The 24,932-nt window shown below is 41.5% G+C and overlaps 1 protein-coding gene across 1 annotated transcript in view; it reads right to left on the bottom strand.

Moving 5' to 3' along the window:
- HMGA2 (high mobility group AT-hook 2) overlaps positions 1–24,932 on the bottom strand; it is a 148,455-nt gene that overhangs the window by 98,607 nt on the left and 24,916 nt on the right. Inside the window, exons 2-4 of the mRNA XM_010413648.3 lie at positions 14,509–14,740; positions 11,761–11,847; positions 4,209–4,259 (exon numbers count right to left, since the gene is read on the bottom strand). Coding sequence (XP_010411950.1) covers positions 4,209–4,259; positions 11,761–11,847; positions 14,509–14,619 — 249 coding nt within the window. The 5' untranslated portion in view covers positions 14,620–14,740. The remainder of the gene's footprint in view (positions 1–4,208; positions 4,260–11,760; positions 11,848–14,508; positions 14,741–24,932) is intronic.

Genomic DNA, 24,932 nt, shown 5'->3' with positions numbered 1-24,932 from the left:
CAACTATGTTCTGCTGTTACAATCATGCAAATTCTAGAATTCTGTCTCTCCATCTTTTAAAACAGCTATATGGCATGGAATCAGCCATCTCTGCTCCTCACCAAAGTCCTGCTCAAGGCTGTAAAAAACTCTGGGCAGTTCCCTGAACATTTGGAACAACTCTGCCATGCCACGCAGAGTCTGTTGTTCAAGTTAAACAATTTGGAAATGCAAAAATATTTCTACCTAAAGACTCAACAAAAACAATGGAAATTAAAAACAAATACCATTTTAAGCATCAACTTCAAAACTGGGTTTCAGATTCCTCTATTAAACTGATGTCTGAGAGCACTAGAAGACTATGAAATTTCCAGGACTTTTCAATGCAGTTCTTTGGAACAAACAGCAAGACAATTGATTACGTAGTCCTCTGCTCTACTCATAAACCTTCAGTCCCTTCCTTTCAGTCAAATTATAGGTATACAGAAATTAAATAAATAAAATAAAAAACCTTTGATAGCTCTTTACAAAGGGCTATCTGAAGCCATGAGCAAAACCGTTGCTGAGTCCATGAGCAGCAGCATCAGGCCTCAATGGCAAACACATGGCCCTGATGAAGTTAATGACAAACCTTTCACTGACTTCTGTGAATGTGAATTTGACTTTATGCCTGTGCTACATAAAATAATTCTGCTAATAAAAAACAGGTTGCTTCATAGCCTTTTTTAAGCATCAAAGGCTGTGTCTGCAATCTGGACCACAGGATGGTGCCAAGGACCTAAGGTCCAAACCACACACCTTTCAAGAGGTTTTTATTTTGCTCTAGCCTAGTCCTGTGAGTTGAATGTCTACCAGACTGCACTTCTGCAGCACATCTTCCAATTTGGTTTCATTTGAAAGGAGTCCAACCAATGAGCTCTGTGACTGCTACACAACGCATACACTAAGTGGGGAAAACTAGGAGATGCATTTCCAAAGCATACTCCTGATTTGACCTAACACACTAATGTACATGCATCCAAGGAGCTTAGAATATGTTTGTGCAATAAAACCACTAAAATTAAGGAGTACTGAGGCCCCCATGAAGAGTGTTAATAGGTAGTAGACTCACAGCCCTCAAGGTGTTCCACATGTGTGCAACAACCTACGGTGAAGACGAGTTTTACAGCAGCAGGCACTGTGTTTCTGATTTCAGCTATGTTCATGTCTCACCTGCTTGACCTTGTTATCTTCAGGACTTTCATTCAATTAGCTCTCCACATTTAGAAAGCTTTTCTATGTAGCTGAATATTTTATTTTCAGAAGATTTTGTTTAGTCTTTACTGTCTGTTCTATTGACAAGGGTCTTCTTTCCTTTGACAACTTTGCAAAGTACACATTATTGAGTTAAAAAGATCATCTGATGTCTCATATGCTTGCGATAAACTGGGCTTCTATCCCTCTTCTCTTGGGCTCTCCCTCCCCCTCTCAGTTTTATACTAGTCAGAAAAAATTTACTTCTCTTCTAAAAAATAATATATAAATAAATACACTGTGAGTCACAAACATTAAATACTTAATTTGAACCAGCAGAAAGAGCAACTACCAGAATTCTACAATGGTCTGTTAGCTCGTATGTCTCTGCATGTGCATATTGAAGGAAACAGCAGAAATAATACTTTACAATTTGATGAACAACATATGACACAGAACCTCTAGACTCCCAAAAAAAGGGTCACAAACTTATGAAAATGTAGAATTCTGCCCTTTCCAAGAAAAAAACCCTACACACTCCTTAATTGCACTGATACTGAACCATCATCATTAAGGCTTGGTAATAAGTAAATTGGATTAAGGAAGAATATAATCATTAAGGACTAAACTGAAGTATGGGTGATATAAAAAGGACGTTTTTGACTACATGTTGGAGGTCTAAACAAAGGATGCTGCTGTACCATCTGCTTTCAGGCAGACTCCTCCCTTGATTTCAACTATAAGCTTTGCTTATAGCTGGTACCATAATGACGGATAATAATTGAATCACGTTTCTTTTTGGAGAAAAATACAACATTACTCTCCATTTCGTCATGCACAGAGAAGGAACCCATGAACTTAATTTAAACTGGAAAGAGGAAAAAAGAGAAGGGGAAAAAATGGCATATTTGATTCTCATGGTCTGTAGAATTATCTCAATGCAAGCTGCAGATTGGAGCATTATCTCTGAAGATTACAAGAAGCAATCATATCATCGGAATAAGAAAATAAAAATACTATGCTTTCAAGAGGCACAACAGCAAAGTAATATCGAGTTTCAAAATAAGCATTAATTTTAAAAAAAATAAGTGAAACTGTTGTAAGTATTGGTCTCATAATAAAGGAATGCATACAACCATATTTCAGTAATTCCCATCTCTGAAAATCAGATTCTTGACCTGACAAATGGCCCATTCCATACTGAATCCTCCACTCATACTGCCTATTCTTTCTTTCCCATAAAGACACAAACACAGAAGGGAAACATTGTAGCCTACAAGATGCCAGAAGTGCTACGTTATCCTTTTTCACTGAAAACTCACCTTAGTTTCTGACTATGAATACTTGGAAGAGAAAATCTTTTTAACATTTCAGGCTGCTGCCTTTTCCCCAAACTCTTCAACCATCCCTATTCACCTGCCACACCTTCCTGTTCAGTGGGGATGGACTGACTGTTATAAATTAATTACTCTCATAAACCAGGTATTTTTGCTGTTTCCTAAGGATTGCACCCAAGGTGAGGATCAAGCAAGCAACACTCATTATCCACATACACAAGGTTCAAGCCAGGCAGGAGGAAGCAGACAGGAACCGATCCATGTTTTACTGCACTTGGCATTTGCCTTCTCCAAGTGGCTTTTGAGAAGATCACCAGCATAGGCATGTTTCAAAAAGGCACCTTTTTTTTTAATGCCAGTGAGCTTCCTAATGTACCTGAAAACTGCCTGACTTAAAAACTACAGGTATAAAGCACTCATCTAGTATGCAGCGGACTGTTTTCTCCAATGAAATATCCTGTGTTACATTCACTAGACAGTGCAATAGAACTAGTTCTTAAAGTGGCTGCTAAAGCCAACTTTCCTGTGTTTAGTGGCTGATACTCTGGAGAACCTTAGCTGTAGTTTTTGGTACCTTCTGGTGCTGTTTGAGCTTTTGCAAGCATATACTTTTACAACTCTTAACAGCTATGCAAAAGAACTGAACAAAATGGAGGAAAAAATGACAGGACTGACAAGAGGAAAGAGAATACAGAGTGAAATAAGGGGTTGAAATTGAGATGGTGGGGGTGGATTTGAAAAAGAAGTTTAAAGAAACATGTTGAGCAGGTAAAGGGAAAGGGAAGTGGAAAAGGGAAATCAGAAATGTTAACTTGTGATGAAGCACACAGTTACACATTTATGTCTTTTAATACTCAGTATCATTTTCCCAGTGACATCCCAATCACTTTTCTTATGAAAGCCCAAGCACAAGTGAAAAACATGCAGATGAGAGGTGCACCAGGCAGACCCTCATTAGCTATAAATGTCAGTGAGAACACAAAATTTCAAGTACCTAAGACTGAAACACTTCCATAGCTGAAGAACAAAAATGTACATCTGATAGACACATCTAAAGACTAAATGGGGTCAGGAAAAGCAGAAACTTTTAATGTAATATATTACTGGTCACTACAAATATATGAGGCATGGTAATTACTCTGAATGGGAAAACTGAATTCTAAGTGCAAGTATCCTGCTATTCATCTGTAGTCTTTCTCACTGGATTTAAGGAAAATATGCATGTTTCCAGGCAATGTAGAACAAAAGCACTTTGGTTTTTAAACTTTATCTCGTGCACCCTACCTCTGAGTCTTATCACCCTCTGATGTCTGAGAGTGTCCCTTTAACCTTTGTTACTCAATTACTGAACAAGTTATCTCATTGTTACGCTCTTTTGAAGGAAGAGTTGAGCCTCTTTTCATGCTGATAAGATACACATAAATATTCACCTGCAGCAAACATTTAATTGTAAAGTGTCTTGAGCAAACTACCAGAGTCTAAAGGTAGGAAGCTGTGATCGACTTCTTTGCTCTCTTAACCCTTTAGTCAATCCACCAGAACAAAGAGACACAGAAGATGGATGCTTTTTTTTACAAATGAAATTACTGTTCTCTAAAAGAATGGACTTTATAACAGTCTTTATAACACAGTAAATAAATCTGGAAGTGAAATACCTACCCATTTTCTGGGCCGGCCTCTAGGTCGCTTTTCACCGGTGGCTTCTGCTTTCTGTAAAAGGAAAAGAAACACAACATATTTTATACCTCGGCATTACTTAACAGCCTCAGTAACCAGGAACTCCTTTCCTGTAACATTAGCTACAGTTATACCTCTTGGGTGGCACCAGGCCCCCTAGCTAATCTATGTGTTTTCTGATAGAATGTGATTATGTTGCTTTTTCTGACGTTTCCTAGCCAGTGTGGCTAGGCAGTGCCACCCCTGCACCCAAGGGTGTCCCCAGCCCTGATCCACACTCTGTCCAGGGGCATGGAGGAGTGTGCCCACACACCCCCAGCTGCTCAGGGCCCTCAGCAGAGCCTGGGGTGCCCTGGCCTAGACCAGCCATCTGACATGCAGGCTGAGGGTAGGAACATGGGACAATTGGGAAACCTGAGAACCTCCAATAACATCAAATCTAGTCTTTCACAGGCCATCAAAAAGTACTTGAAGATTCTAAACTAAAAATACAGCCTGTTTCAAGTTTGATCAAAGCAGTTTATAGCAGCTACAATTCCTTTTTTTAGTCTCATTATGTTCACGCATGAAGTTAATTAGGACAGAATATCACCATGAACATGTCTGTGCTATTATTGGGAAACAATTTTCCCTACTTTTCACTTGAAGTGTTCCAGGTAAAAGCACATCCTTAAGCTGTAAGTAAATCTTTTATGGCCCAAAACACACCTTCCCTGTCCAGGTTTAAGGAAACAATGTGGAAGAGGCCCTAAAAGTGACAGCTATATTTCTGCAAGTCCAGCAGTTGTTCCTGGAGCTCAGCTCAAAGTTCTTTTACAGGATCTTCCACTAATTCCACTGTGTGACATTGTGAATACTACTACTAATAACAGTACTTATGCAGTACACTAAAAATTTTACAGAGTTTAAAATGAAAAATTCAGGTTATTCTCTCTAACTAGACTATGCCCATCCACTCACTTCACCAGGTAAAAAATCCTGTTCCACTCAGGGTGATGAGGATTTTGCCACCATCTGTAGTCAGGGCAGGACTTGCCACATACAAAGACCCCAAGAGTGAAGACTTTTAGTACACATGAATTGTGTTGTTTTGGTTTTTTTCCCCCCCAGTTAACTGTATGTGTATTTGATTTGCCCTTAGAAATCAACTGTGAAATCACTTGCTGGTCAATCGCTGTAACATATACTGTAACCTAATGCTGTGTAAATCGGATCTCTCTAAAAGAGAACTTGAGCTGAGGAACTAGTGGAGGAATCTCTACAAAAAAAACTGCCCTGTGAGTTAAATGCAATTACTTTGAAATAAATACCTTGCCAATAAGAAAGCTGTGAAAAATAAAATTCACACTCCTAAAGGGCAAAATTATCACTCAGACTTGTTAAAAGAGTAAACTTGAGCTTTAATCGTTTATACGGACATTACATGTAAGGTGAAACCCTCTTAAGAGAATACTTGTTAAAGTGCATTTGCTATATCCTGTAGCTGTCTATTTCAGACTTTTGTTTCCCTTAAGTATTCAATTTCTTCATACCTTGTAACCTGAAGGATGCAAAAAAACAGATATGGTTTTGTTTTGATAAGCTGTAGCCCCCTGCTTCTATGTTTACTTCATTAAACACTGGGCATAAATCTTATAAAGAAAATATTGGTTAAAATTGTTCTTAACAAATCAACACTTGACAGTTATTATAGCACTAATGCTATTTATTTTCTTCTGTGTATTACTGCATCTGAAGGAAAGACCCTTTTCCAAAACTCAATTAAAAAAGAATTAACTTTTCGAAAACAAAACCTGTTTGGTCTTATAATTAAAGTCCCTACAAACCTGACACAAATTTTAACTACAATGTATCATGAACGTGAGAGATTTCGTTGAAAAACTAATCTTTGCTCCCTGCCATAAACTGCCACAGTGCGGCCGCTTGCCATGAGCAGTGCTGACCTCTGCCACCACTGAAGGTCCGAGTCAGAAGTGGCTAGTGTTCCTGCTGACTAGTTTGGGTAATGGTTTGTCAAGTGCTTGGGGACCTTGCAGATTGAAAGGCACTATATTCCTGCAGTATATGACTTCCACCTCATGTTAGAAGAAAAACATTTCCACAGTTCTTATCAAAACCAAATCTTTCCCAGAGGTGAGCTGAGCAAACATCCAGGCATACCAAAGGTGATGTTTTGGTACAGAAAGATTCTGTAAGTAAATAGCAAGGTTTTCACAGATTAAACTGCAGAAAATGAATGACAAGAACCTCCAAAGTGGAAGTTTTAATCACCTTTCCAAGAGAAGAGAAAGACAAAACACTTCTGGAACAAACAAAAGGAGTAGTAGCAGCACAGTGGTCATGATAAATACATGACGTTTAAGAAAATATTCCACCTCCTTCCCTCTGGACTTTTTTTAGCTTGCATTTTGCTAAAATACAGCCTGTATTTTCTCCAACAGCTTAAGACTTTCTTGTAATTGAAGCCTTGAAGAAATGTTTTACTGTGTATCACATCAGTAATACAATGTTTCTCCATGAAAGTGCTAAAACACTGCCTTTCCCCTGAACAGGTTCTTGCATCATCAGAAACTCTCCAGTCTGTTGGCTCTTGCCTTTATTTGATGTGTTGCCTCTAAAGCTAGGGGCAAATGAAGAGAGAGCTCCAGGCCACCCAGAGGTGGTGTTTGTTCAGGGGGGTTTTAACATTTGGTGGCTACTATGCTATGAGGCGTGACCTTGCTTTTTACAGCTAAGACATGAAATCACCAAACTTAAAGAAGGGTCAGGTATGTTATCAAACACAAAGCATATTTCATTAAAAATACGAAATTTCTTATAAACAATAATATGAATACACCATTTTTGCAATGTCACACTTGAAGAACAGAACCAAAACTCACGTTTAAAAGCATGATCTGTATGAGAAATGCTTTTTATTTATCACAGGTGACAAAGATCACCATTCCAGTCACTGCTACCAGGAAGCCAGCTAAGAGTCCTCAGGAAGATTTGCAATCCACTTAAGCCCTGTACCAGGGCCATAAAACCCTGCTTCCAAACAGCATCTCTCAGCAACTCTAAGACTTGACTGCTCATGATCTCTGCCTCCCTATTGCAAAAATATGCTGTACCTGGACAGAAACTGAGACTGTACGACTGAAAGCAATTAACAAGACAAGACAAATACAAATAATTGAGTGGCTATGAAGTCCTCTTTGGGCATCTATGTATTGTCAAGGAAGACCTCAAATGCAACAGAAGCCAGATTTGAAGAACTCTATCTACTTTGCAGAATGATCTGCTGGAGATCTCAGATAAAATGTGTCAGAGCTGTAAGTCAGGTGAAACAAGTGATAGTTCTCAGGAGGAAGATCGCTGTTGTCAAACAGTGTCAAAAGACCTTGCCCAGGAATGTATCCCTCTCAAAAAAACCACCCAGTTATTCAGTCAAAAAGTACTCTTTAAAAAACCTTAGGCATTGACTAAGTACAAAAACATCACACTTTCCGTGTTCTGTTTTATCCATTTTAGTTCTAAACAAAAGCCAGTCTTCTGCTTTTCCTATCTTGATCAAAACACCTGATTTTGAGGTCTCTTACTTTTTCAGTGAAATAACCATGCAACAATCACTTGATAAATTTGATCTTGTTTTTCCTTTAAGCCTGTAATGACTGGTGTTGGTGAAAATGAATGAAGCATGGAGAAGCCAACTAGATTTTCGTGAACCAATTCAGGGCAGAGTCCTAATCACATGCACTTTTCAGGTTGTTGTTGTTTTTTTTTTTTTTTACCTTTGGACTGCTTACCCCAGGGACATGCCTTTCTACATACCAAACCCTGGCCATGTAATGTAGAGACAATAGCAAGTGTAGTCACACACAGAATCACAAGTTCTAGCTTTCAGAGGATGATGCATCAAGCTCTGTAGGCATTTGCAGTGAATCTCACTACACCAGTAACTACAACAAAACTCAACATATTTTAGCTGAAGGTAAATTTTACCAAAGAACTTTTACCATTGTGTATTCCTGGGATATCGGTTGACAATTTCTTTAAAGACAATCATATAGTAGCTACTACTCCTTTTTTAATGTCACAAATGTGTTTCCTGCTCCCAAACAGGAAACTATTTATGTCTATACGGTATTTTTGTCAAGCCAAACTACAGGAGCTTAACAAAAAAAAAAAAAAAAAAGCTCTAGAAAGGGAAATGTGATGGGCTGGGAACACAGCTCACCAAACAAAACTCAACCACAGAACACCCAGGAAATTGAAAAGGAAGATCCCTACTATGATCTTCCTGAAAAAAAATAGTTGTGCTTTAGGGAGAAAAAACCCCAAAACTCACTTCACATCTTGCTATTTTTTTTTTTTTCAAATATTTTAAATGAATAACAGAATAACTTGTTTAAAGATGCAGCCTGTATAACAACAACCTAATTGTGGGGACTCAAGTGCAAGGGGATCAGGAGTCTTTTCTGTCTTTACCTCTTCTTATCTGGTAACACATTGTGTTCCTCCTGTTTGTGAAAATTAAACAATTGAGAAATGGTTTGGTCTTCTATAAAGCATAGTTTATTCTTGTGTCTAGTTTATAAAAACTTAGGCATATGTGATATGCAAGGCTTTAAGAAAAAAAAAAGCATATTACCCAAAATTAGAGTAATTGCCACATTATTAGCTGTTCAGTTAGTTTTGCAACATTCTGTATGCATTGTCAAGTTTCACATTGCTAATTTCCTAACAAGCACAGTTTGTTTTCAGATGCCCCAAGGCCAGTTTACTAAGACCAAACACAAGCTCTGAACGCTAAAAAAAAAAAAAAATTATATAAAAAATTCCTGCAAACCAAGAAATTTTAAATATACAACACAACCACAATTCCAGGGTAAATTGTCCATCAACTGATTTACAAGTATTTCCTTCTTGAAGTATAACAAAACAAAGCTCCAGTTCTGGAGTGTTTTTAACTCACTGCCAGTTTGTGCAATACATTTTTAATTGTGATGTGTAATGCTTTGCAAGAGAACACCCAATCAATTAATCATGAATGCCTTCTCATGGCTGCTCCGTGGGTTCTCCTGGTCGACGTTTATCTAACATGTTGGGAGCACTCTGAAGCATTTCAATGAGCTCCCTTTGAAACACACAGGGCACGCACTATTCTTTAGAAATTCCAGCAAATTCCAGTTGGGTGTATAGTACCCAGGTTCACATGTAGAGTGGCTTAAGCTAAGATAGCCAGTTCTCTTCCTGAGAGCTGAGACAGGCTGGAGAAAGTCTTAATAAATGTATGTATGCATATGGATGTGTAAATATGTTTACCACAAATTTGAACATATAGCTCACTCTTTTTAGAGGTGATAGCCTCACCACCAAATGAAGCTTTCTTACAGTGCCAAAACCTTCCTACCTCTGTTACAGTTAGAAAAACTACTGGAAACAATATTACATTAAAAGATACTTTGAGATACCTGGTGAGAAGCTGAACCATTTTAGAGAAGGTTAATTATCAATTTGGAAAAAGGGCTAAAATATTTATTTGAAATGTGATATGTCTCTTTCTTCTAGTGAGGCTTTACAAGTGTTTTATGTTTTAGAGCATTTATCAAACATTTATATACTTTATCTATAAACCAAGAAACCAGTAAGACTTGTAATTAAATACCCCTCAGAGGGTATTTTATTATAAAAAAAGACATGTGGTCTTTGGTCAATTTTTTACATTAGCAACACCCAAAAGCTTTAATTAGAGCAGTAACTTGATGCATTCTGAAAATCAAAATGTTACAATGAAATTGCTCAGTTTGTAAATTAGATTAAGAAAGCACAACTATGTACCAGAATCATCTGGAAAACCCTTGATTTGATAAATCTACACATATAGGAATATTTAAAAATTATTTTCCATTTATACTGATTTCCAAATCACTCATGTAAATGAAATAATGTTAATACTTCTTTTAGAAGCATCTTTTTAAAACACATTTTTACAAAATACTTAAAATGTAATGTTATTATGAATGTTTCTCCTAGGAAAGCCAACACTCCTAGGAGTAATATTTAAAATACTAAAGCTCACATTTGGATTTGCTGGACTAATAAAAAACTGCTCTCTCTCTTTTGAAGAGTGACATATAAACTATCTTAACATGAATCTGAGGAATGCTTTTACTGTATAAAGAAAAAAAAAATCAACATTTTAAGCACATTACCTTGCAGAATGGCTTTGATAGATTTTTAAATACTTAACCTGTAAAGCATTTTTTACTAATTCATGGATTTCTTGACAGTACATGCTGCTTTTTTTCCAGCCCATAAAGTAAAAAAGAAAACAAAAAACCAACCAATTTTGAATTTAAAGACAGTTGGAAAAGTACCTCAAACAAATGTTGAAAACACTTTAAACAAAGCAGACATGAAACCATAGTCACCTTCTAATGATTTAATATTTATCAGTAGTTGCTATAGCAATTTATAACACTGAAAATTATCAAACTTAATATGGTCAGTACCATAGGCATATTGAAAAATGAACCATAATTAGATGAGGACACAAATACCTTCCACACGTTTTGTTACAAACCTCCTTAAAAGATACTGATACACTTAAGCACTACATTCACTACCAGATTTTGTAAGTTTTGTTTCTAATTTAGTACCTGTAAACTAGTGCTAACTGCTGTATAACCATCAACATAAACAAATCTCTCATATTTGTTTTCAAGCCTATACACAACTATTTGCCTTCACTAAAATATTTCCTACAGAAAGGTATGCATGATTTGCCTTGATAACTCAGCTTTTTAATACTGTGCTTTGTCCAATTCAAATAAAATTCAGTCACATTTTCACGTTGTATTTGTGATGTGAAGTCCATGCACTAAATGCAGTGACTTCAGGGAGCTTCTCTTATAGCTAAAGGCAATCAGAACCACCAGAATAAAAGTTTGCTCCCACCACCAAGCAGAAACAGTGGTTCAGAAGACTAATAGCACTTCTAGTAAAAGTCCCTTTGAAACTGATTACTAAACAAGATATAACAGGCTTTTACTGTAACTCAAAGTTTACCATCACATTTTAAAGCTGTAAATTTCAATATATGCACTTATTTCCATCAACACATAATTGGATTTACTTCTAATTAACTTATGTTTGACAAAGCACTTAGCTTTAATATACAGATTTGGTCTGTAGTAGTAACAACTGTAAGTGGGCAAGAAATTAATCTTCCTCTTACAAAAATCTTAATGAAGAAAATAATATTCTTAACATTGATTTCCTTACTAGATACAAGACATCTCATGGTTTCTCATGAAATACATTGTTATTTCACTAACCTGTAGACTACTAAAAAACCAAGATGCCCTTATAGGTTCCATACTTAGGGTCATCATGTTAATTCTAATTTTAAAAAGGTGAAATTCATTCTTTATGTAGCTTCCATTGTTAAGAGTTCCAACCCCACAGTTCACAGCCTAAATGGTTGGATTTTTTGCTACCAGCTGATGAAAAAACAGCATTAGTAATTCTTTCTCTTTAACAATCTCACCTTCTGAGCTGCTTTAGAGGGACTCTTGTTTTTGCTTCCTTTGGGTCGTCCTCTTGGTCTTTTAGGAGATGGTTCACCAGTTGGTTCCTAAATACAGGAAAACATGCTATTGTGGCAAGAGGCTACACATGATCTAAAGGATAAACTAAACTGAGAAATTGCTTAAAACATATGAATTAATAGTATCAATAAATAACATAATATTAATAATGCAACATGAAAAATTTAACAACTCCAGGCAAAGGAAAAAATATATTTTGCACAACAAAGGAGTTTAACATGTCTTGCAATTGCAGAAAAAAAAACTTGGAAAAGTGTGCGTATTCTAACATGTAAGTTAAAGCAGCAAGCACATTTTTTAAAGATGGCTATGCTTTCCCTCATATAAGAGCAGCTATTCAAAAATAATACAGTTACCCATTTAATTTCAATTGCATTTCATTATAACGAGATACAATTATCATATGTAGTTTCTAGCATAAACTTTTTTGGGGAAAAAAAAGTTAACTACCCGAATATTGTAAAGTAAGATGAGACTACTTCTCTCTCAAGGGGGCAATTTTTTTTCTGTTGTTCTGCAGTCGGCTTTATATTCACACCTATTCTAAAGATAATTGATTTGCATTAAAATGCAAATGTAAACGCTTCTTCAAATAGAACACTAGTAAGCCAAAAAAACTCAACCGAAGAAAAACCTGAGACAAAACCCCAACTTGAAAATGAGTCGATACTGATTATTTTAGCTATTTTCTTAACTAGTTCCTTTGCCTGACAGTAAATAACCAGTCCTTAAAACTGAGTATGAATTACTAAGAGTTCAGATTCCAAATATTTATTCAGTGAATCATAAACACTCTAAAACTCTTCTAGTCTTGAATATTATACATTTCATTCAGATTACAGGATGTGGTAGAACTAATTAAATGCAGTTTGTTAACTTAAACCAGTTTAAACCCCTTCAGCTTTTATAATTCCCGGGTAGGTTAAGGGGAGGCTGGCGAGGGGACTCCCCAAGTGCTGCAGCTCAGGGGCGAGCCCCGCAGGCACTGCACATCTGGGCTGAGCACGTTGAAGGAGACGCGTTTTTCTTTCACTTCCATACATTCAAATGGTATAGGAGAAAAAAAAAATAAGGGGAAAAAAAAAAAAAAGAAGTAAGGGAATCCTGGCACAAGCCCGCAGGGTCGGTGGGTGCCGGCTGCCGGGGCTGGGCGAGGGCAACCAGGGGGTGAAGCAGGAAGGGGGACAGAGCCCGCAGTCACCGGACAGATGGAATGGGTGCCACCGAGGGCAGAGCGAGAAAACGGGGGGCTCTGCTTTTATGGCTTTCCAAAAAGTACTTTCTGTGCAATTTACAGGACCATATCGGGGCGGGGGAGGGGAAGGAAGCAAAGCAGCCGGGTTTCCCCCAGCTCGGGGCTCTGCTGCTCAGCTCTCTCCATGTTTCCAGCCCCTCGAAGGCTCTCGTGGCAGTGGGGCTGATGCCAAATGAATGGGAGTAAACACGGTTAAAGCCCGCGGAATCTCGCTTTAAAATGAGCTCCACGGGCAGCCCTACTTCTCAATCGTGACTTCCGAGGGAGGCAGGGAAAAGGCTACGGGCGGCTCCGCGCTGCCCCGCCGAGCTGCGGGATTAATTGGTTGCATCCGCAGGCAAAATCCTCCTTCGGCGGCGCCGGCGGAGGGGCTGCAGAGCGCGGGGGCTCCCCCCAGGCCCCTCGCCCGGCGGCAGGGGCTGAGCGCGGCTCGGCAGCTCCAGGCGATGCGACAATGGCACTTAGGGAAAGGAAGAGAAGGGGGTGGGGGTGGGAATAACGCACGGATCTAGCAACCTTAGCTCGAATTCAGGTCTTGCAAGTCAAAAAGAGGAGCCCGGCGCGTCCCTTTCGGGGCCCAGGTGGAGGCTGTGGGTGTGGGTGGAAAGGAGCACAGGGCTACGCTCCCCGTGTCCAGACACGGCAGCGTTCCCGTCGCCTCGACCTGCCTGGGAAAGCGTCGGAGCAAAGGCAAAAGGTGTTGCAAATGCAGGGCAAGCCCCCTCCGGCTACCTCCCCCACCTCCGTCGGCAACGGGGGCACCTCTCTCCATACGATGACGGGGGCGAGGGGGGGAGGTGGGGAAGGGGGGAAAGCCGGGGGGGGGGGGGTGGGGGGGAGCAAAAAGGCGAAAAAAACTATGCGACTTTCTAGACACCCTCCTCCCCCCCAGCCCCAGCATCTAGGGGCAGTTCAGGGGCCGGGCTGGTCAAGATCGGAGGCGGCAGCAGCGCCCGGTGGGACCCGACACATGCACACACACACACACACGCGCGCATACAGATTGAGATATTGCGAGGGCTGAGAGAGGAGGGAGACAGGAGAGCCCCGTTCCCTGCTCCTCGCTTTCGCAATTTCAAAATCAGCTCGAAATGACCCAGCGAGCGCTGGTTGGTCGGAGCCGCGCTGCTCCATATTCCCCATTTACATTGAAAAGCCCCAGCTCGCTCCCTGCACAATAGTGAAAGTCCCGAGGAAGCTCCTCGGCTCAGCCACGGGCAGGCAGCGCCCCGTCGCTCCGGGCTCTGGGGTCCCCCGCCGGGGCGCCCGACGGAGCCCCTCGCTACGCCTCTGCACCACCTCGCCGGGAAGCAGCGCACAACAAAGCCCCCCCTCCCCGTCGCCAGGACTGCTTCACTTGCAGCACAATACGTACATGTACATGCCTATAACACTATAGATCTGCGGCTCTACGTATCTATACGATACTGACTTGTGGTTGTTTCCTGGGTCTGCCTCGTCCTCTCTTCTGAGGCTCTGCGGTTGCAGGTTGCTCCTGGGCAGCAGTGGAAGGCTGACCGGGTCCCTCACCTTGTGCACTCATCGTGACTTCTGCTGCTCAGCCTGAAACCAGTCTCTCCAAAGCACCTTGGATGGGGGGGAATCAAAACGAGCTCTTGCTGCTTTTGCTGCTCGCTGCCACCACCACACCGGACGTCCTGGTGCTGCCAAAAAGGAGAAGAGAAGGGGAGGAGGAGGAGGAGGAGGTGATGGTGGTAGTGGTGTTGGTGGTGGTGGAAGAGGAGGGGGAATGAATCTCTCTTACAATTTAGGAATGGTTAGTAACACGAAGCAATTCAAAAGAGGGGAGGTTAAAAAAAAAAAAAAAAGGCAGAGTAAATTGCAACCCTGGAAATGCAAGGAGAGAGGGAAATAGTCCGAGGGTAGTCGGGAGCACACCAAGAAGAGGAAAAAAGTCCTACAAATTGAAAGCAAGTGGTGGCTATCGCGCTTAGATCGGATCAGGACAAATTAAGATAAGACACACTGAAAATGGACTGAGAACACTGCACAATCTTGCCAGAAGCATGCACCCTGGGAAGACGGGGATTTCGGCAGCAGCGGGAGCAGCGCGCAAAAGGAGCGATCATTTAAAAATAATAATAAAACGATTTGGGAGATTGGGAGGAAAAAAAAAAAAGACTGGGGGGAGGGCGGTCCTGGGTTCGTGTCTGTGATGCGAGCTGCTGGGACTGGAAATATTATTATGTGAGTCCTGCCCACGGACTAAACTAGGATGAGGGTTAACGGAGGGAAAAAAACCCCAAAAAACAACAACAAAAAAAACCCCAAACTAAAAACCAAGGAAAAGAAAAGAAAAACCACCTTTACCCGTGAGTGGAAAAACCAAGAGGGGGCTGTAGGGGGAAAAAAAAAAAAAAGAGAGAGAGGAGGAGGCAGAGCGAAAACCCGGCGATGGGGTCTGGCGGCCGGCCAGATAAAACACGAGCAGCACGGCAGCCGGGGCAGCGGCGGCAGAGCGCGCCGCCGCCTCACGTGTCCCGCACCGGCCCGGCCGCGCCGCCACCGCGGCTTTAAAGGGCCAGGCCGGGCCCGGCGCTCGCCGCTCCGCACGGGCCCGCGGCCACCGCGCGGGCTGCGCGGCCGCTGCACGTGCACGCCCCACGGCCGCGCCGAACAAAGGCGGCCGGGCCGGGCCGGGCCGGGCCGGGGCTGCCCCGGGACGCGCCCGCCGGGCTCCATCCGCCGTGCGGCCGCCGGGAGCGCGGCTCCCTCGCCGGCGGTGCGGCCGCCGGGCAGGCGCTGCCATCGCGGCGCGGGCTCGGCGCCTCGCGAGACGGCCGCCGCCGGGGTAAGATGTGGGCGGTGTAACCCGACAGCGGGTCGGAGCTGTCCTGCCGGGAGGGTGACGGCACGGGGAATGACCTCTTGCGGAGAGCCCTGCCCCGACATTGTTCTTCCCATGAGCATGGCGGGGCCGCAGACTGCACCTCTCCCCAGACTCCGTAGGCAGCTTGTCCCGCACAGCCCGCCGGTGTTCGTTCCTCTCCCGTGCAAACCGTGGTTAGGCGCCCCTCCACTATGGCACAAGGAGATGGCCACAAAGGCCAGGGAAGACCCCGCTGTCTGTGCGTCCCCAAAGAAAACGTTCACACCTGGGCTTCATGTGCGACTTGGGCATTTCCTCCAGTCCCACTCCTCCCACAAGGTCTTGCACTTCGGCTGAGAGCCACCCCTGTAACTGTCTGGTGACATCCTTTCTCCCCTGCTCGGGGGTGGACAAGCGCAGGAGAGCGCTCAGAAGGAAAAGTTGCATTATCGTATGTAATACTGAAGAGGGCAGAGAGACTGCTGCAACACTCCTTGTGCTAGCTATCGAAACACAGCCAGTTGTCTTGACACCTTATAAATTCTTATGATTGATAAATAACGAAGCAGGCAAAAAGTTACTACAATCAAACATGCAGTCATTGACCAGCAAGGACTGTGCTGAGGAGACAGCTGAGTTATTTTCTGTGGAACAGAAAAAGTACACTGCAGACAGATGGGCTAAAGAAAGAGTAATCCTAGAACATTTCTTAAGGCTGAAAATATTGCCAAAGCGTTCTTAATCCAATCACAAAACTCCCAAAGCCTGCTTCACTCCCATCCCCAAAAACAACCAGCTATGGAAGATAGACACAGTCCACCTGTTAAATCTAACAGCTATCAGAAAAGCCTTGTAGTCCCACTGCATTTTGTAAAATATTCAGTTCCCATCACACCATGAAGAAATCCATAGGGCCCTACACCTACTATATACATCAAAAGAATAAGCTGCTGTATGCAATCAGGATTCCAAGCTGAGGTTGTGAAGTCTATAGCTTAAAGTTCAGCAGCACATAACTTTTATAACATCCATTAATCTCTTTAAAGCATATTCATGTATCCATTTCTCCGGAAGAAAGTCTTACATGCAATTGGTAAAAGCCTGTTGCTCTAAAACATCAGTCTCTACAGAATCTTCCTATATGGGCTATTAATTGTTCCACTAGTCTTCCCTTGACAGTTCTAGTAAAAATACTATAGTTCAAAGACTTTTTACATACAGCCATAACCTAACAATTTTCACATAAGACCAATATTCTTAAACTCACTGTTTGAAAGCTGTTCTGGTTAAGAAAAGCCTTGACACTTGCACTGTGCCCAGCACAACAGAGTTTGGGTCTTTCTACAATCTGACTACAGATTCACCATCATAAGAATCAGTATCCAAGATCTAAACAACTATGGGCCTTTCATTTATTTGTAACTATCCTGATTCCCTCCTTAACCAAAAGTCCTTAGATAATAAATCAATGTAATATTCCTTATGGCAATTCTGTGGACACAAAGCTGTCCAGATTAATAAAATCCCCTTGTTCTTACATCATTTATATACCAACTACCTTAGCACAGGTAAGCAAGATGATATCCAGAACCCAGAAAGCCTCACTTCCTCAAGTGGCTGATGGAAGCTGAGAAACCAGAAATAGCTATTGGTTTTGTTCCAGGTTCCTTCCCAAAAGAGATGTGATAGCTGTTCCTTCCACTGTTGCAATACATCCTCTGACAGTATAGCTGTATTTGCACAATATTCAGTGCAAACACCAGTGAATACAACTGTAAAATTAATTGAAGAGACTACTGCAAAGTTACTGGAGTAGACATGGCCTACTTTCCACCAGCTTTGGTCCGAGATTTAAGCTTTGGTCTACCGACAGAAGTATTAATTATCAGTCCTTTTATTTTTCTGTTTTCTGGAACCATACATAATAGGGTAGAAAATTTATAGACATAAAATCTGGCCTCGTTTCTACTGTCCATGAGTCTTAAACTCAGGACATTTCCAATGAAACTAGAGGAACTTCCTAGAAGATTAAGAAGAAGACAATGAAAAATAATGTGCAGATTTTACTGCCAACCCAGAACACTTATAAAGAGGTCATTTGTTATTCTGTAATCAGTGTGATGGCTTGTAGAGGGTTAATTTGCCTCTCTTCCCAGAGGAGTTTTTTTAAACTGTGCATTCTAATAGCAGCAGTAATATCTTGCATCAGAGCAAAGAACCAAGGTTGCAGGAAAGTATCTTTTAGAAAGACAGAAAATTACAGGTTAAATAGGCCTTGAAGATTATAAATAGCAGCATTAAATAGCTTTCCTTGCTCACTTCTTCATCTATTTCCTTTCTCAAAAGCCCACGGATGCAGAAGAAACCGTGCTGTGTATGGTCGTGGGGAGATGTCACCTATAGATAGCAACCTAACACAACCCGTACATAAGTAAAACTAACTCCCACCAGTGGAAGTCTGTGAGCTCAGATGGTCTCAGCTGGTAGTGCTTTACACGAGGAGAGAACTTTTTGATTTTTTACAAGTTGCAACTGAAGGTCTGTGATGCCAAGTGTGTGATAGGATGTGTGTCACCAACTTTATAATGCCCACTCAACCGTGTACATAGGAGGGCAGAGTCAGGGCACCCCTCTGTTTTGCTCAAGGGGGTCCTGTTTTCTCCACCCTCATTCTCATGGAGGGCAAACTACTCAAAAGGGGCAGTGACTGTAAGTTTAAGGCCTTAGCTCGGGGGAAGCAGCAATGTTTTAGCTCTGAAAGAGATCTCTTGCCAGGAATGGGAGAGCAGATGGTAAAATTCAGAATTTTTTTGACTGTTTCCGCAGTATTTCAAGAAGCTTACAGCTCTGCACTGCCCCAGAAAACTCCTTAGAGGAACAGCCCTGGCCTACCAGGACTGGAGGCTGCCATGTCTAGAGGGTTATGTTTTGAGTGGGTATTTCACTTTTGTGGCCAACAAGAGAAGCCAAAGATATTTATGTAGTTAAAGGCTACAATGGGTACTCAGGGACCTGGGAATCCTGATACTCTCCTTCTAGAGAACCAGTCAGTGCAGGAGAAGTACCTCTTGCAAACACTGTATATATTTGTGCAAAAAGTTAATTTTTGTTTACCCTGATTCTTTTAGAATGTGCTGCCTCTGGGGATACAAGAGAGAGGAGAAGAGCAGACACAGGAACCTTGAGTGCACCTATGAGATGGGCCAGGGTGTATCCCCGTTCTTCCACTCTTTTCATCCAACTGGTGGGACCAACAGTGGTTGCTGGTTATGAAGCTGGAAATAGCTCTGAGAATGCTTTAGGGAAGCATGACTGTGACTGACGAAAAAGACCCAGAAAAGAACATTAAGGCTCACACACAGGCCTTGTCTGCACTGGGGAATTTCTTCCCTCCTCCAAATTCCCACCATTGCCAATATGAATGCAGCTGCACAATTGTTAGAGATGTTGGGAGGCATAATATATGAGTTTTCATCTAGTCAGCCATTTGCAGCACTGTGTCAATTAACCCTCCTCAGAGCAGGGTTAACTGATACAGTGCTGAAAACGGCTGCTGGAACTGAAAGCTGTCTATACTAAGGTTCCCATTGTTGCTAACTCTGGTGCAGCTGCAGTGGAATCAGTCCACGTGGGATTATTTGGTAACAATTCTCCAGCCTAAAAACTGCTTCAAAATGCAACACAGCCACCTAATGGGCCAAAACACACTTCCGCCGTACCTCAACAGCTATGCACCCAGGCTGCTGCCACTCATAATGGAGTTTCTTTCAGTCCAGAAGGTAATTTTTGCATTTCTGTATGAAATACTCAGTACTTCATCTAAGCAAACTGGTGTCCCTGTCACCCCCATAGAATTGCCTCTGCTCATTAGTTCTTACTAGTTCTGGACTTGAAGATGTGTGCTGGAAGAGCCAATTTTCTGTTAGTGTCTTTTCATTGATTCATACATTCAATAATTCAAAATTTGTCCTTTCACATGTGGAAACTTTGTAGTTGGTTTTTGGTTTTAATTTCTTTATGCAGGTTCAGTTTTTAATTTATGGCTGGAGTTTCTGGTTCACTAGAATTTTGCTTTTTTTGCTGTTAACAAGTAAAGCCTTATTTATGCAGAGCAGCACCATGAAGATTCAAGCTGACTTTTGAGGGAGTAAAGTTCTATTTTGAATGGGCAGAGTTGGCAGAATCAGTCCCACTTGTTTCCATGTGCTTTAGGAAGCAGTTATGAAACAGGCTGGTGAAATGGGTATTTCACCCTCTGCTGAGTAAGACTAATACCGCTAAAAAGCCCCTCTCTATCCTTCTCCTACATCCATGTCCAACACTAACTAAAACAAGGAAGTGTTGTTTGGCATTTTTTACACTTTTGAACCACTATTTATCAGACAGATGCTGGCAGTCAGGTTTTTTTAAGTGCGATTTACAAGTGTGAAAATGTTGAAGCCTAGGCTCGGCAAAAATCTCAGTGAAAAACTCTAACTCACTAAAGCCCCTGATTAATGACAAGCAGGTTTCAGTTCATGCATGGCATTTTATGCAAATACAGAACACAGCTATTTGCAGAATTTTGGGCGACTTCATATGCCTATGACTATCTACAGAGGCTCAACATACCCGCCCAGGGAAATGGCAACAGGGCAGACCCAGAGGAGATGCAATCCACAGCTTCCCAGCTATAGCAGCGAGCACTAGAGCTTAGCTCAGGGTGTTGGGATGTGGAGCAAAACTGATTTGGCAGAAACTTGGATACAGCTGAGTATTTTGAGAAAGGGGAAAGGAAGTGGCTCACTCTTCCTTCATTCCTGATACTGCTGTGGTGGCTGTTTCTCTCTCCCAGAGATCCCTTTGGACAAAGGGAGTGGGCACAGTAACTGAGTTGCCTGCAAAGCAGGTGTGACAGCTGTCTGTGGAAGGAAGGAGTAGCTCCATACTGACTACCCTTTTAGCTTAGATTGAGCTGTGGGGATGCATGATTACAATTGTCATACAACTTGGTAAACATGTTTATATGTTTGCTTTAACAGATTTCATTAATCTCCTGAAGGATTCTTATAAAAATGCTAGAACTCCCATACCAAATCCCAGTGGAACTGGATTTCTCCTCTCCCTTACCCCTTTCCCTTTTCCCTTCAATATTAGGCTCAGTATCTGCATATGGTTTTATATGAAACTCAGTGATTAAAACTACTTAAGACTTGCTCATTTTTCTCTGCAATGAGTTCAGTTATTTCCTTTTTATACCTTCCAGAATTTACTATACCATATCTAAATATTGGCTGCAGTCCACATGTTTTAGATCATTCTCTATAATGGTTCTGTTGTTACAGAATCCTTTGTGTGTGTGAGAAAGAGAGAACATGCATATGTGTTGGAAGAAAGACAGGGTGCACAGAATTGTTTGGAAAGAGAAATCAGGGTATACCAGTTCCATAAGGGATTTCTGAACTGATATCATAAAAGAGATAAAAATAGTGAGCACTGAAATTATAGACCTCCAGTTCATTAGCTTCTATGTGTGGTAAGTAATATTTCTGATCCCAACATGTTACTCTACTATATCTATTCTACCAATATATCACTCATGCAACTTTTGTTGCTATATAATTTTACAGATCAGATTTATTGTTGTCACATTTACTCATTTTTACTTGTATTCTAAATGTAGATCCTTTGACCTGAGTCATACGTGTGAGTCAATGGTAAGCTGCATGAAGACAAAACTAAGGCAGCAGCTGAAAGTCCTTACTCATTATACTAAAAACTCATTACCTACTGAAGACTGTACAGAGAACATACATATGTAGGATAAATAAGTGAGCTAAGGGAAAAGCAGAATTTGATGCTTCATTTGACAAATCATAAGCTTTAACCAAAACAAAAAAAAACCTCACAGTATCCTAATGTATGGCTAGAAGTTGTGAGGATGTAACTCAGAAATGCCTCTCTACTCCCAGGACAAAATGAAATCAGTTGTCCTCTTGCAGTAGGTGCCTTTGACTGTTGCCGGTTACTCCACATGTAGAGGATGCATTTAAATGGCAAGCAGACAGACATGGACTGATTTTGTGTCCAGCAAGTGTGCCCTACCTCACAACCCATCAGATAAACCAGTTCACGCTCACAGCAGGCTGGGCATCCTCACAGATGCACGCATGGAGTCACAAGAGTGTGGCAAATTTGCTCTCAAATTTCTTTCAACTTCTCATTGTGGACAAGTCTTAAGACAGCCTGTCAGTGCTGTAAATTCAGACCTCTTTCCCATGTGGAGAAGTTTTCAACCACCCAGAACAGAACAGATGCAAAAACCCCTGCACTAGCTACTCCACTCATGTCTCATCCTTGTAGTGCCCTGGGCTGGAGATTAGGCAGTTACAGGGCTGAGTGGATATCATTTTCTGCTGGAATGAATTTCACCCAAAGACAGTATACTTAGTTTCTGTATTTTTTTTTTCCCCCACAAGCTAAAGACAAATTTCTTCTTTGGTCCATTAACAATACTTGTATTTTTAGTCAGAATTATTTTGTACTGTATTTTCTTTGGAAATAACAGTAATACCGTTTATGTGAAATACAAACAAATGAGGGAACCATTTTTACCTAAATGTATGAATAGCATTTTGCAATTTGTCATTGTGATATATTTATCTTTTGAACTCTAAGTGAGCTCAGCTGAAAAAAATGCTTCTCTTCATCACATGACTGGAAAATATATTACACCAGAGAAGAATATTGCTGTTTTAGTTTAGAAATTAGAGGCTAAATATAATTTTCCACTATACTTACTTTCACAAAGTATGGAGTAAATTATTTACACTACAGTAAATTCTTAGTACATATTCCAAAAGGTGGTAAATTCAGCATTCTCACTTAAATTAATGGACATTTTGTGAAAGTGCATTAAAACTAAGACCCTTAAGATCTTGTGTTGCACACTGAAGCATTAAAACCACTCTAATATAGCTGGAAGAAAACAAATTTTCAACAAAATGAAGCCTGGAGGAAGGAAAAGAAACTAGTATGGAACAGAGAGACACGGACTGGCCAGTGGAGTGTCAACAGAGAAGCAGCTGAAGATTTGGGTTTGCTACCTGCATGACACCCATCCCCTTCTAGAGGTGCAGGGTATGCTAGTCACTACATGTAGTCTTTCTAACCAAAACTTTGCACAAAGCCCAAGATGCCTATGGTTTCCAGGCAGGCGTGCTGCATCACTGGCTGCAGCGGGAGCAGGACAGCGCAGAAGCTCCATGCCCAGGCTCCCCAGCCACACTGGCTTCCCTGCACATCGACACAGTTAAGTCGCTCCCTGCTTCTGAGCTGCCCCAGCCACAGCAGCAGAGAGTCCCTCAGCCTGTGCCTCGCTGCCTGAGCTCCCCTGCATGGCCCAGGAACCAGGAGGACAGCCGGCTGCACCCCAGAGGAGCACTTCCAGCAATGGCAGCTGCTCCCAGCCGCCATTTTGCCCAGGGGTCATTTGCCTGTCACATCCCAGACATGAAACCCTCGTGTGATGGGAGAGCAGCCAAGCAGCCATCAGCAAAGGCTGGGGCCGGGTGGGAGCTGTGGCTGCTGCCAGAACAATTCATCTGACACACAGCCTGTTCCTTACATGCTCCAGAGCTGTACCCAGGGAAGAAGGCTATGGGAACAGGCTCTGGGCCTGATAAATCGTCCCACCTGCCACAAAAGCTGGCACTCCATAGGATGAGAACCTGTTTCCTACAGTGTATGGTCACCACGCTTCAAATCTGTTGGGTTTCTTTGATAATTGGGTTGCTTTTTGTCCATTTTCCCTATGTGAATATATGGAGTGCAAAGGAAGGTCCAGGGCTTATAGCATCAGTTGGGAGCTCAGGAAATGGAGACAATTCCTGTTCATTCTTGTCTGACCTAGGGCAAACCACATACACACAACAACTTGGAAATGTTTGGCTACCTACCTCCCACTTAGCCGAGCAAGAATGAAAATCTGTGCCCTATCAGGAAAACACAGATGTGAGTATTCCCTATCTACCAGGGCCATTATGAAGATGAAGGCATTTCTGGTCTACAGAAACCAAGGTAATGGCAGTCATTCAAAAACCATTCATATGAGAGAGGGTAGTGCAAACACTGAGGAAAAGTTGCATGGTTACCTAAGGCAAAGAAACATTTTTAGATGTTTTCAGTTGCGGCTCAGAATTGGAAAAAAGATGTTTAACAAATCTTTATACTTAAAATCTCTGTCTGAAAACATTCCTAGTATTTTATTTATTTTTTTGAATAATGATATCAGTAAGAGACAATTATATAATCACAAGAAAATTAAAACTCTCCAGGGCATGATCTTAGCTGTGTAATTAATGAAGGTGGTTAAAAGTACAAAGTGAACCTGAAGCAAAATTTGTACAAGAACCACACCTCATTACGTTTTGCTGCTTAAGTCTGTCATAAATAGAGATGTTTATTACACATCTGCCATTTAAAGTACATATTACACACAGTGTTATATTTTATTTAGATTTAAAAATTTAAAAGCACATGATGATAAGCTGTGTTACTATTAACACATGCCTGAGGGGCCAGGCTGCACATGCACATTGTGCCGTAGGTTATATTACAGTTCATTCACTTCAGAGTTACAAATCATTTACAGAAGTATGTTGTGTCATTAGTGTGCCTAATTTCAGTCCATGGAGTTTCATTGGTGTGAAAGAACAATCAAGCCCTGTATATCCATTCACATTTATTAGGCCAAACTTTGTAGTTTGTCCTTAGAGCATCATTCCTTCCTCTGCTTTCAACAGCAAATGGCATTAAAATCTCCAGAACTTCCCAAAGCAAAAGCAGTTATTTGCGTTTCTTAGGATTTTTTTTCCCCTTTGATTCAGTACTGACTCCAGTGTATGGGCAGAAAGGGCAAGAGATGGTGCAACTGTTACATCCTTCATAATTCTCTCTTCTTCAGGTTTGTTTTCCTGAACAGACTGCCCTCCTGGATTAGCTCCAGGGCTGGCTTTGAAGAAATCTTTCACAGAAAATCATCTTGT

Source organism: Corvus cornix, chromosome 1A, assembly GCF_000738735.6.
Source record: "Corvus cornix cornix isolate S_Up_H32 chromosome 1A, ASM73873v5, whole genome shotgun sequence".
NCBI classification, from domain to species: Eukaryota; Metazoa; Chordata; class Aves; order Passeriformes; family Corvidae; genus Corvus; species Corvus cornix.
The sequence above is the reverse complement of the archived record's forward strand: the minus strand, read 5'-3'. Positions and strand labels throughout refer to the sequence as shown.